Source organism: Mobula birostris, chromosome 1 (assembly GCF_030028105.1).
Source record: "Mobula birostris isolate sMobBir1 chromosome 1, sMobBir1.hap1, whole genome shotgun sequence".
Taxonomy (NCBI): domain Eukaryota; kingdom Metazoa; phylum Chordata; class Chondrichthyes; order Myliobatiformes; family Myliobatidae; genus Mobula; species Mobula birostris.
Window position 1 is genome coordinate 154,355,373 of NC_092370.1, and position 14,250 is coordinate 154,369,622.

A 14,250-nucleotide genomic window follows, 5' to 3' on the forward strand; every position below is an offset into this window, starting at 1 on the left:
AAATTAAGATTCTGACTTGGTGATTATTTGTTTTTTCTTGAAATATTACTAAGATTCTATTCTGCTTCATTTTTTAAGACCTTGTCTTTTAAAATGGTCTGCAAATGGCTTTTTTTTCCTTAACATGTGTTTGGCATTCCTTTCACAATGTTCTGACTATGGGTTTTTTTTTTACTTTTTTTAAATTTGGAGACGTGCCCTCAAGATAGATGGGGGTAAGGAGGTTCTTAGGTACTTTTCTGACTGTCTATTGGCCAGGTTTCGGATCTTTGTGGGTGGCGGTGGGGCTATTTTTAGTTTAGTGTTTTTCATTTGGGCTGATTTGAAACTACAAAAACGTCTGTATTGTCCTAATTTCCGGTTCCTCTTTAAACTTTTTTTCCCTCTTCCTGATTCACGAGTTTCCTATGCAATATGGTTAATCTTTTACATACTATATGGTTTATTTAAGGAAAATGGATAATATTGTTAACTTTGTTTCATGGAATACGAATGGTTTGAATCATCCAATTAAACGGAAGAAGATTTTTAAAGTTTTCATAGATTGAATGCACAGATTATTTTTTGTGCAGGAGACTCAAGTGAGGAAGGAGGATAATCAGCTTTTTTTTTTAGGTTTTAGAAAGAACAACAATTTCACTCAAACTCACCGTCTAAAGTGAAAGGTGTTTCTATTTTTATAGACACCTCGATCTCATTTGTTCATTATGATACAATCTCAGACCCATATGGCAGATTTCTATTAATTACTGGTTTAATTTATAACCAAAAAGTAGTTTTGGTTAATACTTATGCACCAAATACTGACTATCCTGAATTCTTTAAGCATTTATATGTATCTCTTCCCAATTTAAATGAATATATGTTAATATTGGGCAGAGATTTTAATTGTTGTCTGAATCCTGTGATAGATAGGTCTGCGCCCAATCAGGTACTTCCAAACAAATCTGCTATTTTCATTAATTCCTTTTTAGTTGACTCCAGAATTTTAGATGTTTGGAGGTTTTTACATCCTAATGATAAAGTTTTTTCTTTTCTCAGGTATATCATAATTATTCTAGAATCCATTACTTCTTTATTGATTCTTGATTAGTTTCATCTGTCACCGACTGAGTATGATGCAATCGTCATTTCCCATCATGCGCCTTTGAAATTATTAAATGAATTGATGTAACCTTTATGATGTATCCCAGGATCCTCCCGGGAGGGGGGAACAAGATGGCGGCATGATGACAGCACGCGGGGCGACTTCAGTGATGAATATCTGTTATTTGTCAAGTAGGGGACCATGCACAATCCTGATTTGATGGAGACAGACACGAGAGCACAGCGGAACATCTGGAAAACTTCTGAAATGACTGCTTTGTTACCGCTGCTACTGTGTGGTAACCGGAATCTCTGGAGCTGAAGGCTCTGAAGTCCTCAGCTTTGCGTGTTTCAGCGGCCGGGGAGATGTCGAAGGCGCTGGACAGAAGATGGCGCTCAGGAGGCTGTATCGGAGAGGCCGCTCGGAAGCTCGGAGTTTTTGGATGGATGGACTCAGGGTCGGCTGGGGTCGACTGCTTCCAAGGTATCAGCAAGTTGACGGTGCCTGGAGGTTTATGGCAGGGAGTTTCTCCCTTTTGCCGCCTGCTATTGGGGACTCAGGAGTCAATCAACTCGGGACTTTGAGAATTTTTTTTACTGGGCCTATGGTCTGTTCTTTATCAAATTATGGTATTACTTTGCACCGCTGTAATGATATGTTATAATTATGTGGTTTTGTCAGTGTTAGTCTTTGGTCTGTCTTGTTTTCTGTGATATCACTCCAGAGAAACATTGTATCATTTCTTAATGCATGTATGCATTTCTAAATGACAATAAACAAGGACTGAGTGTTCTCATAATCTAATCAAATCTAATCTAATCTTTAGTACCAGACAATGGCGGTTCAACTCTATTTTGCTTCAGGATTTAAATTTTGTTAACTTCTTTACAGAACAGATTGCATTTTTCTTTTCAACTAACTCAATGGAAGAAATTTCCAGTGGGATATTATGGGATACCTTTAAAGTATATATGCATGGGCAAATTATTTCATATTCTGCTGGATTGAAAAAACGAATTAATAGTGAAATACATACATTTGTTGATAAGATTAAAGAAATTGATAAAAAATATTCTATTGCTCCCAATCTGGAGCTTTATAAAGAGAGAGTTGAACCTCAGATGCAACATAGTTTGTTATTAACATCCCCGACTGAAAATCAATTACTTAAAGCTAAGAGCTAATTTTATATACATGGTGATAAATCGGGTAAATTATTGGCTAACCAATTGAAAGCTGCTTGGGCGAAACTTCAGATTATTAAAGTTCGTAAACGGGATGGTATTTCGACGGTTGACCATGATGAAATTAACAAATCAGGGAGGAGAAGATGGTGGCGCGACGCAGCTTGCAGCGGCCACTCCGGTAAATGATATCTGTTATCTGTCAAGTAGGGTGCCGTGAACAATCCTGATTTGATGGAGACAGACGTGAGAGCTCGGAGGAACATCTGGTGAAACTTCTGAAATGCCTGTTTCGCTGCCGCTGCTACTGTGCGATCCAATATCTCTGGAGAGGAAGGTCCCGAGTCCTCGGCTTTGTTTGTTGCTTGGCAGCCGGGGTGGGGTCGAAGCGCTCGGCGGAGATGGTGCTCGGTGTCGGAGGCTCGAAGTTTTCAGACGGACTCAGAGTCGGCTGCGGTTGGGTGCTTCCAATGCATCGGCAAGTTTGCGGCGCTTCCGTCTGCGTGAGATGATGGGGCTATCAGGACTTGAGACTTTTTTTTTACCGTGCCCATGGTCTGCACTTTATCAAATTACGGTATTGCTTTGCACTGTTGTAACTATATGTTATAATTATGTGGTTTTGTCAGTTTTAGTCTTGGTTTGTCCTGTGTTTTTGTGTTGGGCATGTGGCCAAGTGGTTAAGGCATTCGTCTAGTTACCTCAAGGTTGCTAGTTCGAGCCTCAGCTGTGGCTGCGTGTTTGTGCCCTTGAGCAAGGCACTTAATCACACATAGCTCTAGTCTGTGCGAGGAGTGGCACCCCACACAGACTTCCAATCTGCGCCTTGTAAGGCATGAAATTGCCCGACGCAGGCCTCCCATGGTCTGAGTCGATGTTCCCCTCCCCTCCCCTTCTGTGTTATCTTTCTGGAGGAACATTGCATCATTTTTTAATACATGCATTTCTAAATGACAATAAACGAGGACTGAGTGTCCTCATAATCTAATCTAAAAAAATCTTTTCAAGAATTTTATACCAATTTATACCACTCAGAATTTCCTGATGATTCTACCATAATGCATGAATTTTTAAGGAAATTGAATATTCCAAAATCATCAGTTGATGAATGTCTAGCATTAGACGCACCCATTACTGAAGAGGAAATAAAGAAAGCAATTTTTTCGATGAACTTTGGTAAAGCACCTGGTCCGATGGGTATACAGCTGAATTTTTAAAATCTTTTTCAGATTTACTTTCTGTCCTTTATGGTTACATAAGTCAATAGCATCATAACATTTTAAGTAACGTTTGGATATTAAACACACAGCACATATTTTCCCCATATGAACATATAAAATCATTGCAACAGACCAATATCACTGAATCAGTGGGAGCCCTGGGCTGGTTTTCCTGCAACCACACAGTGCCATCGAGGGGTGATGGGGGACAGCGATACTCGAAGGAGGTTCCTTATGTCCAGTCTATTCCGCAATTTAGTTTTCGTTGCATTCATTGCAGAGATATGTTGGAAATGGAAGCAACGTTTTCAGTGCTCTCCTGGCTATCTCAGGATATTTAGCCTTGACTTTGATCCAGAATGCCGGCAGAGATGTTATGTCAAACATGCTTTTCAGCCCACCGTCATTTGCAAGCTCAGAGTTGATCTTCTTCCCGCGCTGACATGAATAACACGTGTGTAATGATTTTGCATGTGTAATGGCTCAACAGTGTGTGACAGGGAATGAGGAAAGGTGCAGCCGACTCATATTGCCAAATCATATTGTTTCCTCACGGCCCGGTAGCGCATGCTTTGCGGCCCGGTACCGGTCCACGGCCTGGTGGTTGGGGACCGCTGGCCTAGATCACACTTTTTCAGATATATACAGATTAAAAACTTTCTGAATGCTATTTTACTTACCTTTCCGATATCACATCAAATTGAAGTTACAGAAAAAGAAATTAAGTTTAAGTCCCTATCAGAAGAGTTTAATAGCATTTATTAGATTATGAGAACACCCAATCCTCTTACTGTCATTTAGAAATGCATGCATGCATTAAGAAATGATACAATGTTTCTCCGGAGTGATATCACAGAAAACAGGACAAACCAAAGACTAACACTGACAGAACCATATAATTATAACATTTAGTTACAGCAGTGCAAAGTAATACCATAATTTGATGAAGAACAAACCACAGGCACGGTAAAAAAAAGTCTCAAAAGTCCCCGAGTCGATCAACTCCCGAGTCCCCAATAGCAGGCGGCTAAAGGGAGAAACTCCCTGCCATAAACCTCCAGGCACCGTCAACTTGCCGATGCCTTGGAAGCAGCCGACCACTGCCGACACTGAGTCCATCCATCCGAAAACTTCGAGCCTCCGACCAGCCCCTCCGATACAGTCTCCCGAGCGCCATCCTCTGCCGAGTGCCTTCGACCTCGCCCCGGCCGCTGAAACAAGCAAAGCCGAGGATTTCAGGGCCTTCTGCTCCAGAGATTCCGGTTACTACACAGTAGCAGCGGCAGCGAAGCGGGCATTTCAGAAGTTTTCCAGATGTTCCTCCATACTCTCATGTCCATCTCCATCAAATCAGAATTGCGCACAGTCCCCTACTTGACAGATAACAGATATTCATCACCGGAGAGGCCGCACGCGCTGCAGTCACGCCGCCATCTTCTCCCCCCTCATGATTTAATTATGAAAATACGCTTAGGTACTTCTGATAAAATTAAGAATGAGTGGGAAAGAGAACTTCAGATACCTTTACCTACAGAGAAATGGGAGAAAATTTTTCAACTAGTTAATACTTCTTCAATGTGTGCCAGACACACTTTGATACAATACATAGGGCTCATATGTCCAAGGATAAGTTAGCTCGCTTTTACTGCCATATAAATCCTGTTTGTTATAGATGTAATTCTGAGGTAGCTTCCTTGACACATATGTTCTGGTCTTGCCCTCTTTGAGGAAAATATTGGAAAGATATTTTTGATATTATTTCAGTAGTTCTGCGTGTTGATTTACAACCTCATCCTATTACTGCAATCTTTGGACTATCAGTAATAGACTCCAGTCATTTATCCGCATCAGCTTGTCGTCTAATTGCATTTGTTACATTAATAGTCAGAAGATCCATTTTACTTAAATGGAAAGATTCCAATCCCCCTACTACATTTCAATGGTTTTCCCAAATGATGGCATGTTTAAACTTGGAAAAAATTAGGAACGGTACTATGGATCCTTTGGTTAAATTTGAATAAACTTAGAGGCCAGTTATTCAATATTTTCATATGATGTAAGATGACACTTCCTGAATTCTTTTTAGTAATTTTTTGTTCATGTATAGAGGAGCGGAGTTAACAACAAATAATAATGTTAGCCAAAGAAATATGGCAGCCCAATCTTTGTTTGTTTTTTTTAGTTTAGGGGTTTTTTTTCTCTTTATAAAATATCTTTTTCATGGTTAGTTACTAAGAGATTGGGAGGCTAAACTACATTTGTTACTTGGAATCTGTGCTTGTATGTGTTAACTATTATTAATGTAATCCCAGTCTCTGTATCACTATTATTATTGCTATGTTTATTAATTTGAAACTTAATAAAAAGATTGAAAAACATAATATTCTTGCGTTTGCAACAGAAGGAGCACCATCAATGACATGACACCACCATGGGGTAATTACTTTCTTGAAAAACACTGTACCATATTTACCATTCACTGGTATTCACATACAACATCTTGTCACAAAAAAACCTAAGCAATTGGCTGCACAAGTCATTAAATACTGTTATCACAGTGATAAATAAAATCAAATCCCTTCTTCGCAATTCAACTAGCTCAAGCATGATGAACAGTTTGAACGCTTGCTGTTGCACACAGAAGTCAGATGACTCTCAAAAGGAAACTGCCTTTTTGAAACCGTAATAAAAATTTTTGAAGAATCAAATGCTTCACTCAAAAATCAACTCAAGAATATTAGGCAAGACATTGCTTATTTGTCAGAATTATTCACAAAGTTTAATGAAATTGATCTTCAATTGCAAGGAAATGTGAATCTGATCAAAGTCAAATCAGCCATTTCCACATTTCTGTCCAAATTAAGTACAACATTGGCCATTGTGTCCGTTCCCAGTTTCTGAGCCTCTGAGTTGGAAGAGAAAGAAAGAATACAAGACGATCTGCAAGTAAACTGTGGCCAACTGGGTGAGCTGCATAAAAAAACGTCACAGAGATTTCTAGATCTTCTCTCGGTCCAAATTCCAGATTGGGAAATAAATCCATTCCTGAAAACTTATAATGAGGAATTAACAGGAAGGATGAAGAACTGACCTCGCTACAAAATGACTTTGAGCTGAAGCAGATAAAAGCAATGAAACAGACTGCAAAATTACTGACCATGTGATCTGATTCTCCTTCAGAGTACTGTTGAGAAGCTGATATCACTGCACCAAGTCTATCCATCTCATGGAAAGGTGAAAAAGCAATGAAGTAGTGAATAATTGAACCACTTTAAAATTATTGATGTTTTTACTGTAATTAAATAAGCAGAAAAGAAAGCTTTTGGCACATTGGCCTTCATAAATCAAAGTATCAAGTACAGGAGATGGGATGTTATATTTAAGTTGTACAAGACATTGGTGAGGTCTAAATTGAAGTAGCGAGTGCAGTTTTGGTCACCAACCTATAGGAAGTATGTAAACAAAGTTGAAAGAGTACAGAGAAGTTTTACAACGATGTTTGCCAGGTCTAGAGTCACTGAATTATAAGGAAAGATTAGGACTTTTATTTCTTAGAATGTAGAAGATTGAGAGATCTTATAGAGGTATACAAAATTATGGGGGATATAGATAAGAGTAAATGTAGAGGTCATGGGTTAAGGGTGAAAGGTTTAAGGGAAACATGAGGGGAAACTTCTTCACTGAAAAGATCGTGAGAGTGTGGAACAAGCTCACAGCACAAGTAGTGCATGCGAGCTTGATTTCAATGTTTAAGCGAAGTCTGGATAGGTACATGGATAGTAGGGGTATGAAGGGCTATGTTCCCAGTGCAGGTCAATGTGACTAGGCAGTTTAAATGGCATCAGAATGGACTAGATGGGCCAAAGGGCCTGTTTCTGTGCTCAACTTTTCTATGACTCTAAGTAATTTTATTTGTATCTTTAAATAGATTTGAATAATTTTTGCAAATTTTAGTCACTGCTTTGAATTTGCAGTTCCTATTTTCTAGCTCTGTGCATCAAAAATCAAAATGGTTTATACTGTAGTCTTTAATGCAATGACCAGAAAGGGAGAGGGGATGCTGGGGTTGAGTCCGGGAGCCAAGGGAGCTGTAACACAAAAAGTTTGGCAAACACTACAGCAGCTTTGTGTTTTATTTTGATGCTAATAACTGCTGGCAAAGCATTTACTGTCTATTTCTAATTGACCTGGAATTGAGGCAGCTTCAAGAGTTACAAATATTGGTGGCTCTGGAGTCACACAGGCAGACAAGGATGGTACATTTCCTTTCCCATGGGTATTACAACAACCCAACATTTCAGGGTTATTGAGACGTACTTTAAATAAAAACATACATAAATAATTGAACCCTTCCTGTTCCTCCACCCTCACTGAAGGCAATCCTCAACCACAGTATTCACAACCTCTCAAACAGCACAACGAATTATACTATTTCCAGCTAACTGGAGATCTCTGGACAACAGCAAGAGGCTGCAGATGATTCTTCACTCGGGGCAAAACTCTCCTCACTATCAAGGGTCTCTTCTAAAGGCAGTGCCTTAAGGACCCCCACCATCCAGCACATGCCTCCCTTTTGCTACTAACCATCAGGGAGGTGGTACAGGAGCCTGAAGACCCACATTCAACAAGTTAGAAACAGCTTTCTCTCCATCATCACACTTCTGAATGGAACATGAACTCATTAGCACTACATCAAATAAACAACAAATTTTATGTTATACAAATCAGTGATAATAAATCTCATTCTGATCCTAACCTGGCATAACTTTCCAAGTTTTGGAAAATGCAAAGAGAAGATTGAGAGATTGGTTTTAATTATTTAATTTGACCCTCTCATAAATTTAACCTGTAACTACTGAGCAATGGTCAGGTTGAAGGAAAACTGCAGACATCATTGTCTCTAATGATCCTAGAGTTTCTAACCAGCACTGACCACCATATCTGCAAAATGGATGTCCACAGATTTTAATTTTAGAGGTGCGCTGTGCACTTACTTCGGAAATGTTTGTCAAATTTAATAAAACAGTTAGACATTAAGTAGTTGGTGCAGTGTTACACAGAAGGAAACCAAAGTCTCTCAAGCTGGTCTGCTAGGGTATAATACTGAACCCTTTTCCCCACCCATTCATAATCTAGAGCACGGGTTCCCAACCCTATTTTTTTTACACCATGGACCAATACCATTAAGTAAGGAGCCCATGTACATCAGGTTGGGCGCCTTTCAGATTACTAATGATCTGTTTTAAGGATGAAACCGCAGATATTATAAAGAAGACACACCAATTATACAAACAAATCATTCCGATATAGATTGTACACATTCTTTGATAATAAATGTATTTTGAACTTTGAACCAAACCACGTGAATGCTGATGTCTCATCAGGATGTACTCCTGACCCTGTTACAAAAAAAAGCCCATGCAGTTCAGGCCAGGTACTCAGGTTCTATTCCCAACTACCTGACCCATGTCACCAGGTCAGACACACTGGGGTGGACCTGAGAAATGGATCTAACTGGTCGATATTGTCAAGGATCTCAGAGAATTTTGTAGTCAATATGCAAAAATGGATGAAGAATTGTGATGCTGCGATTATTACAATGACCTGTACAGCCTGTATTGAATATCCCAAAATAAAGTTTGTTCACGAAAGAAAGGGTGGCATGGTAGCATAGTGGTTAGCACAACACTTTGACAGTACCAGCAATCAGAGTTCAATTCCCACCGCTGTCTGTAAGGAGGTTGTACATTCTCCCTGTGACCATGGGGAGAATGTCTGGGTGCTCCCACAGTCCAAAGACCTACGGGCTGGTAGGATAATTATTCATTGTAAATTGTCCCGTGTTTAGGCTAGGATTAAACTGGCAGTTGCTGGATGGCACAGCTCAAAGGGCCAGCAGGCCTGCTCTGCGCTGTACCTCAATAAATACACAAACAATGGATGTAGGGGTAGCAATATAAAGTGAATCACATTGTTGCAAGGAAGGATGTCTGATAAAATCAAGGGCAGAATCTATTTAACTAAATTCCAGAAACATATGCCAAACACACAGCAATATACCATATTCCAGTAAAGTACCATAAAGCTTCAGGTCGACCTTCACTAATCCAGCACCACTGGGACCTGAGGAGTGCCAGATTAGTGAAAATGCCAAATAACAGAAGGATCACATTAAGTGGGAGGGATAGTAAATTTGCAGGAAGTCAGGAGTAGTCTTAACAGGATCCACCTCAATATAGATTAGAATAGTAATAGTGCAAATGACAAACTTAGTCAGCAGGTTTCTCTTTCAAATTAGCTGTTGGATCTGGTTCTAGAGCGATACGACTGGTCACACGAACAACTATTAGTGAGGAAAGTCCAAGGAACACTAATTACTGCATCATAAAGTTTAGATCAGCTATGGAAAATTGAAGGAGCAGTGGAAGAGTATTTACCTTGGGCAGAAATGTGTTTAGATCAGCTCTAGGGCAGATCAACAAAAATCCAAAACTGTAGTAAGGCATTGAACTTTCAAACCAGAAATGTTTCTGATAATGGATCTGTTACTCCCATCTGATTCTGTATTTATTTCCTCAGAATATCCTTTCCCTCTACTGCATGTTATTATTAAACCCACCTTTCCACATTTTCATTTATAATATTACCACTTAGTGGCTCATATTGTTCTAAAATTGCTTTGATATCATTTGCACTGATTGTAAACCATCAACTAAAAATCAAGTATATTGCTGAAATACTGGCAGTATTTTAATTCTGATGAACTGTCAAGATAAAATGTTAACTATTTCCCTTTCTATAGATGATGCCTGATCTGCTAAGTATGTTGAGCAGGACTATATTTCAGATTCCTAGTAGCAGTATTTTTTTTATTTCTACCATTACAGTAATACTATGCCAAAAGAATCACATCTTCTACCCAAGAGAGCAAGGAAAGATGCCATGTTCATACTGTGGGTAGTACTAAAGGTGACCCCCATGTTACAGCCTTTCAGGTAATGGAAATTCATCCTTGTGGAACTCACATCTCACTAACAAAAATATATGGGAGAGGGAATAAAAACGTGCTCTTTCCAAACTTATGTTAAAAGTAAATTTAAAAATTTTTGAAGCATGTACAGATGCTTTCCTGGCCTCTACTTTATACAGTGCTAATATGAAAAATAATGAAACATGGTAATGCAATGCAGCGCAATCTTAACCTTTCTACCAATTAATTCCTTTAGAACAGAAGTGAAAAGCACAAAATTGGGAAGGGAAAATATAGTATAATCACAATAAATCTGAATTCTGCTTCCACCTATGGACTTCTTTAAGTTCAAGATAACTCAAGGTAACAGTCAGCATACTGTGAGCAACTTTGAGCCCTGTATACAAGGAAAAATGTGTTGGCTCTGGAGAGGGTCCAGAGGAGCTTCACAGGCATGAAAGGTGCATCTGATGACTTTGAGACTGAACTTGATGGAGCTTAGAAGAATGGTTGGAAAAGGCTGGAATCACATTGAAACCAATCAAATACCGAAAGGCCTAGACAAAGTGATGCAGAGAGGATGATTCCATTAGCAGGAGAGTTTAAGGGACACCACTTTAAAACTGAAATGAGGAATTTGCTCAGCCAGGTGGTGAACCTGTGGAATTCACTGCCACAGAGGGCTGTGCAGGCCAAGTCGTTGGGTGTATTTGAGAGAGACTGATAGGTTCAGGGTAAGGGTTCAAGATTACAGGGAAAAGGCAGGAAAAAGGAGTTGTATAAATAAATCATCCATGACCAGCAGAGCAGATTCAATGAGCTAAGTGGCTCAATTCTGCTCCTATATCTGTTGAACAAATGATCAAATACATAACTTCAATCACCCCATTGTTTGGACTATATACAAGATCATTATGAAGAGAGTTGAAATGGAGTTTCACTACAGGCGAACATTAAACCATATTGTTTCACTTTGAATGAACAGAAAACGAAAATCTATTTACACAACGCACTGGAATATCTAGATTCAATACTACAAATCTTTGTTTAGCCTACCTGATCCTAGTAACTTAGTGTGTACAGTCTCATGAAAGATAATGACAGATGGTCCTAGTGTAGACAATGGAACATCCAACCCACATCTTGCAGTGGTAGCTTTCAACTCCTTTGTGAAGTGTTTAAGGTAAGCTTCAGATGCATCAGCAAGAAATTTAAAGAGGTCATTGTGTAATCTGTCTGCATGAGTTCTGTAAATAATTGTGTCAGATATAGCAAGTACTTTAAGTAGCAATCTTGTTCGTTGACTTAGGTTAGTAGTAGCTCCCAGTAATCCTTCAGTGTCGACGACAATAATGTGATGAACAGGATCATAGGCCACCCATACTCCAACAGTGCAAGACTCCTGTGTTGGTGAGGTCTTGAAAACTTCACGACCTCTGAAGAATGTATGATTGAGGGTGTGAGACTTCCCATCACCAGTGTTGCCAAAAATTGAAACAACCTTCAGGTTTTCATCTGGTTTGCAAGCAAGTTTTTGAATAAATTCTTCTTCATCTGCTACCTAAGGAACAAGCCAAAGACATGAAGTAATTACTTTGGAAGGTCTAATTATAACCTTGCTTATTGTAATGAGTTTTAAAATAGCATTTCAGACTCTACAGTCAGTAACAGGAAGAGGACAAAATCACATCTTTGCCACATGCACCCCACCCTCTGCCCACATACCTTCCATTCCACATGACACCAACATGATACCAATCCTCCACAAAAGTGGTTGGATAATTCTTTTAGATTTCACTCTCTCCTGACAGAAGAATATCTGGTATTGTCTCCAATTGTGACATGTCTGAGCTCAACGGGCTGAATGGCCTATTTCTGCTATGTTTTATGGTCTGTCTTGTGAGATACTTGTAAGAAAAGTTTAAAAAAATGGAACTCTTACTTTGTCGCGTCAGACTAACTAGACTGATAAAAAGCAATACCATTGGCTCTTTTAAAAAGGATTGCTTACTAGAGTATTGACAGCCATTGCAGCTCCAATTAAACTTTATAAAGGAGATCACACACGTCAAAATCAGAATCAGGTTTATTATCACCAGTATGTGCCGTGACATTTGTTAACATGTTCATAGATTCTATCCTCTGACACTCTGAATTCCACATTACTATTACTTAGCTATTTATGTACTTCAGGTTGCAGATTCAATCATCTTATCTTTCTTAATCTTTCATGTATGATCTAATTTTGTTTCTCTACAAAGCTGAAGAACATGAGCAAATGATGCAGCCTACCTCACCCCCCCCAAATGAAAACCATTCAACCAGATCATGGGTTACCCAATGCACTATTGGAAAGTATATTGTGCCTAAGAGGGGTGTTGGCAAGTATGAAAGTGCTTTAGGGAGGTGTTGACCTAACAAAGGCTGGGAAACACTGCACTATCCTAATGACCCTATCACTCCAATGCTTCCTGAAACCCAAAGATTTATCTCAGCATTGAGAACATTAAATGACCACTGCTCAGGGGCAGAAAATTCCAAAGCTTCATTCCAAAATTCTATCTCTTTAAATCTATTCCTTACTCTTTCTCCACATTAGCAATTAGTTAAGTGTGCTATTTTGAAAGGTATTTCTCCTAAGTTCCACGGAAACTGTATTTCCCACTGCTATTTCGTCAAAGTACACATTAGGATTACTTTTCCTTTCTATTTCACTCAACATTCAATCGTTTCCAAATTCTTCAAGCTTTGCCGCAACACCCTTGATTATACATATGTGTTCCTAACAGTGAGATGTTTCTCTATACTTTTATCTGCTGTGGGTTCTCATTACTAGGACTAACAGGGATTCTCTGCTTTGAGTTCTGACATGCAGGTTAAGAAATGAGCATGGACAAACTAAAAATAAACCAATAACCTGCTGCCTTCTGATCCTGTCAGCTTATTGTGCACATTTCCATAATTTAATTATAACTCACTCCATACATTTGTTCATATAGAACAGTACAGTGCAGAACGGGCCTTCCAGCCCACAATGTTGGGCCAAACCAGCTAAAAAGCAAATCAAAAACATCCAAAAACTAATCCCTCCCACCTACACCACGTCCAGATCACACCACGCCCCATCATCTTTACATCCATGTGCCTATCTAAACATCTCTTAAAAGCCGCTAATGTATTTGCCTCCACCACCATACCAGGCAGCATATTCCAGGCAATCACCACTCTGAGTAAAAATTTACCCCTCACATCCTCTTTGATCCTACCCCCTCTCACCTTCAATGTATGCCCTCTGGTATTCGACAATTTAACAGATACTCCCTGTCTACACTATCTGTGCCTCTCATAATCTTATAAACCTCGATCAGATCTCCCCTCAGCCTCTGGCGCTCCAGAGAAGACAGCCCAAATTTATCCAGCCTCTCATGACAACACATGCCCCCTAAATCAAGCAACATCCTGGTAACCTCTTCTGCACCCTCTCCAAAGCTTCAACATCCTTCCTATAGTGGAGCGACCAGAACTGTACACAATACTCCAGATTTGGCCTAACCAGAGTTTATAAAGTTGCAACATAACCTCCCGACTTTAGAATTCAGTGCCTTGACTAATCAAAGCAAGTATTCCATAAGCCTCCTTAACCACCTCTTCGACCTGCGTTGCCACTTTCAAGCAGCTATGAACTTGGATCCCAAGATCTCTCTGCTCAGCAACACTGTTAAAGGTTTTGCCTTTTAACACTGTATGTCTCCTTGTATTTGCCCTGCCAAGGTGCAACGCCTCACATTT

At 39.5% G+C, this 14,250-nt stretch overlaps 1 protein-coding gene across 2 annotated transcripts in view; it reads right to left on the minus strand.

Annotated features, from left to right (window-relative positions):
• zfyve1 (zinc finger, FYVE domain containing 1) overlaps positions 1-14,250 on the minus strand; it is a 76,025-nt gene that overhangs the window by 55,262 nt on the left and 6,513 nt on the right. For both annotated transcript variants that reach the window (XM_072264357.1, XM_072264350.1), the window contains exon 2: positions 11,518-12,022. In XM_072264357.1, coding sequence (XP_072120458.1) covers positions 11,518-12,022 — 505 coding nt within the window. The remainder of the gene's footprint in view (positions 1-11,517; positions 12,023-14,250) is intronic.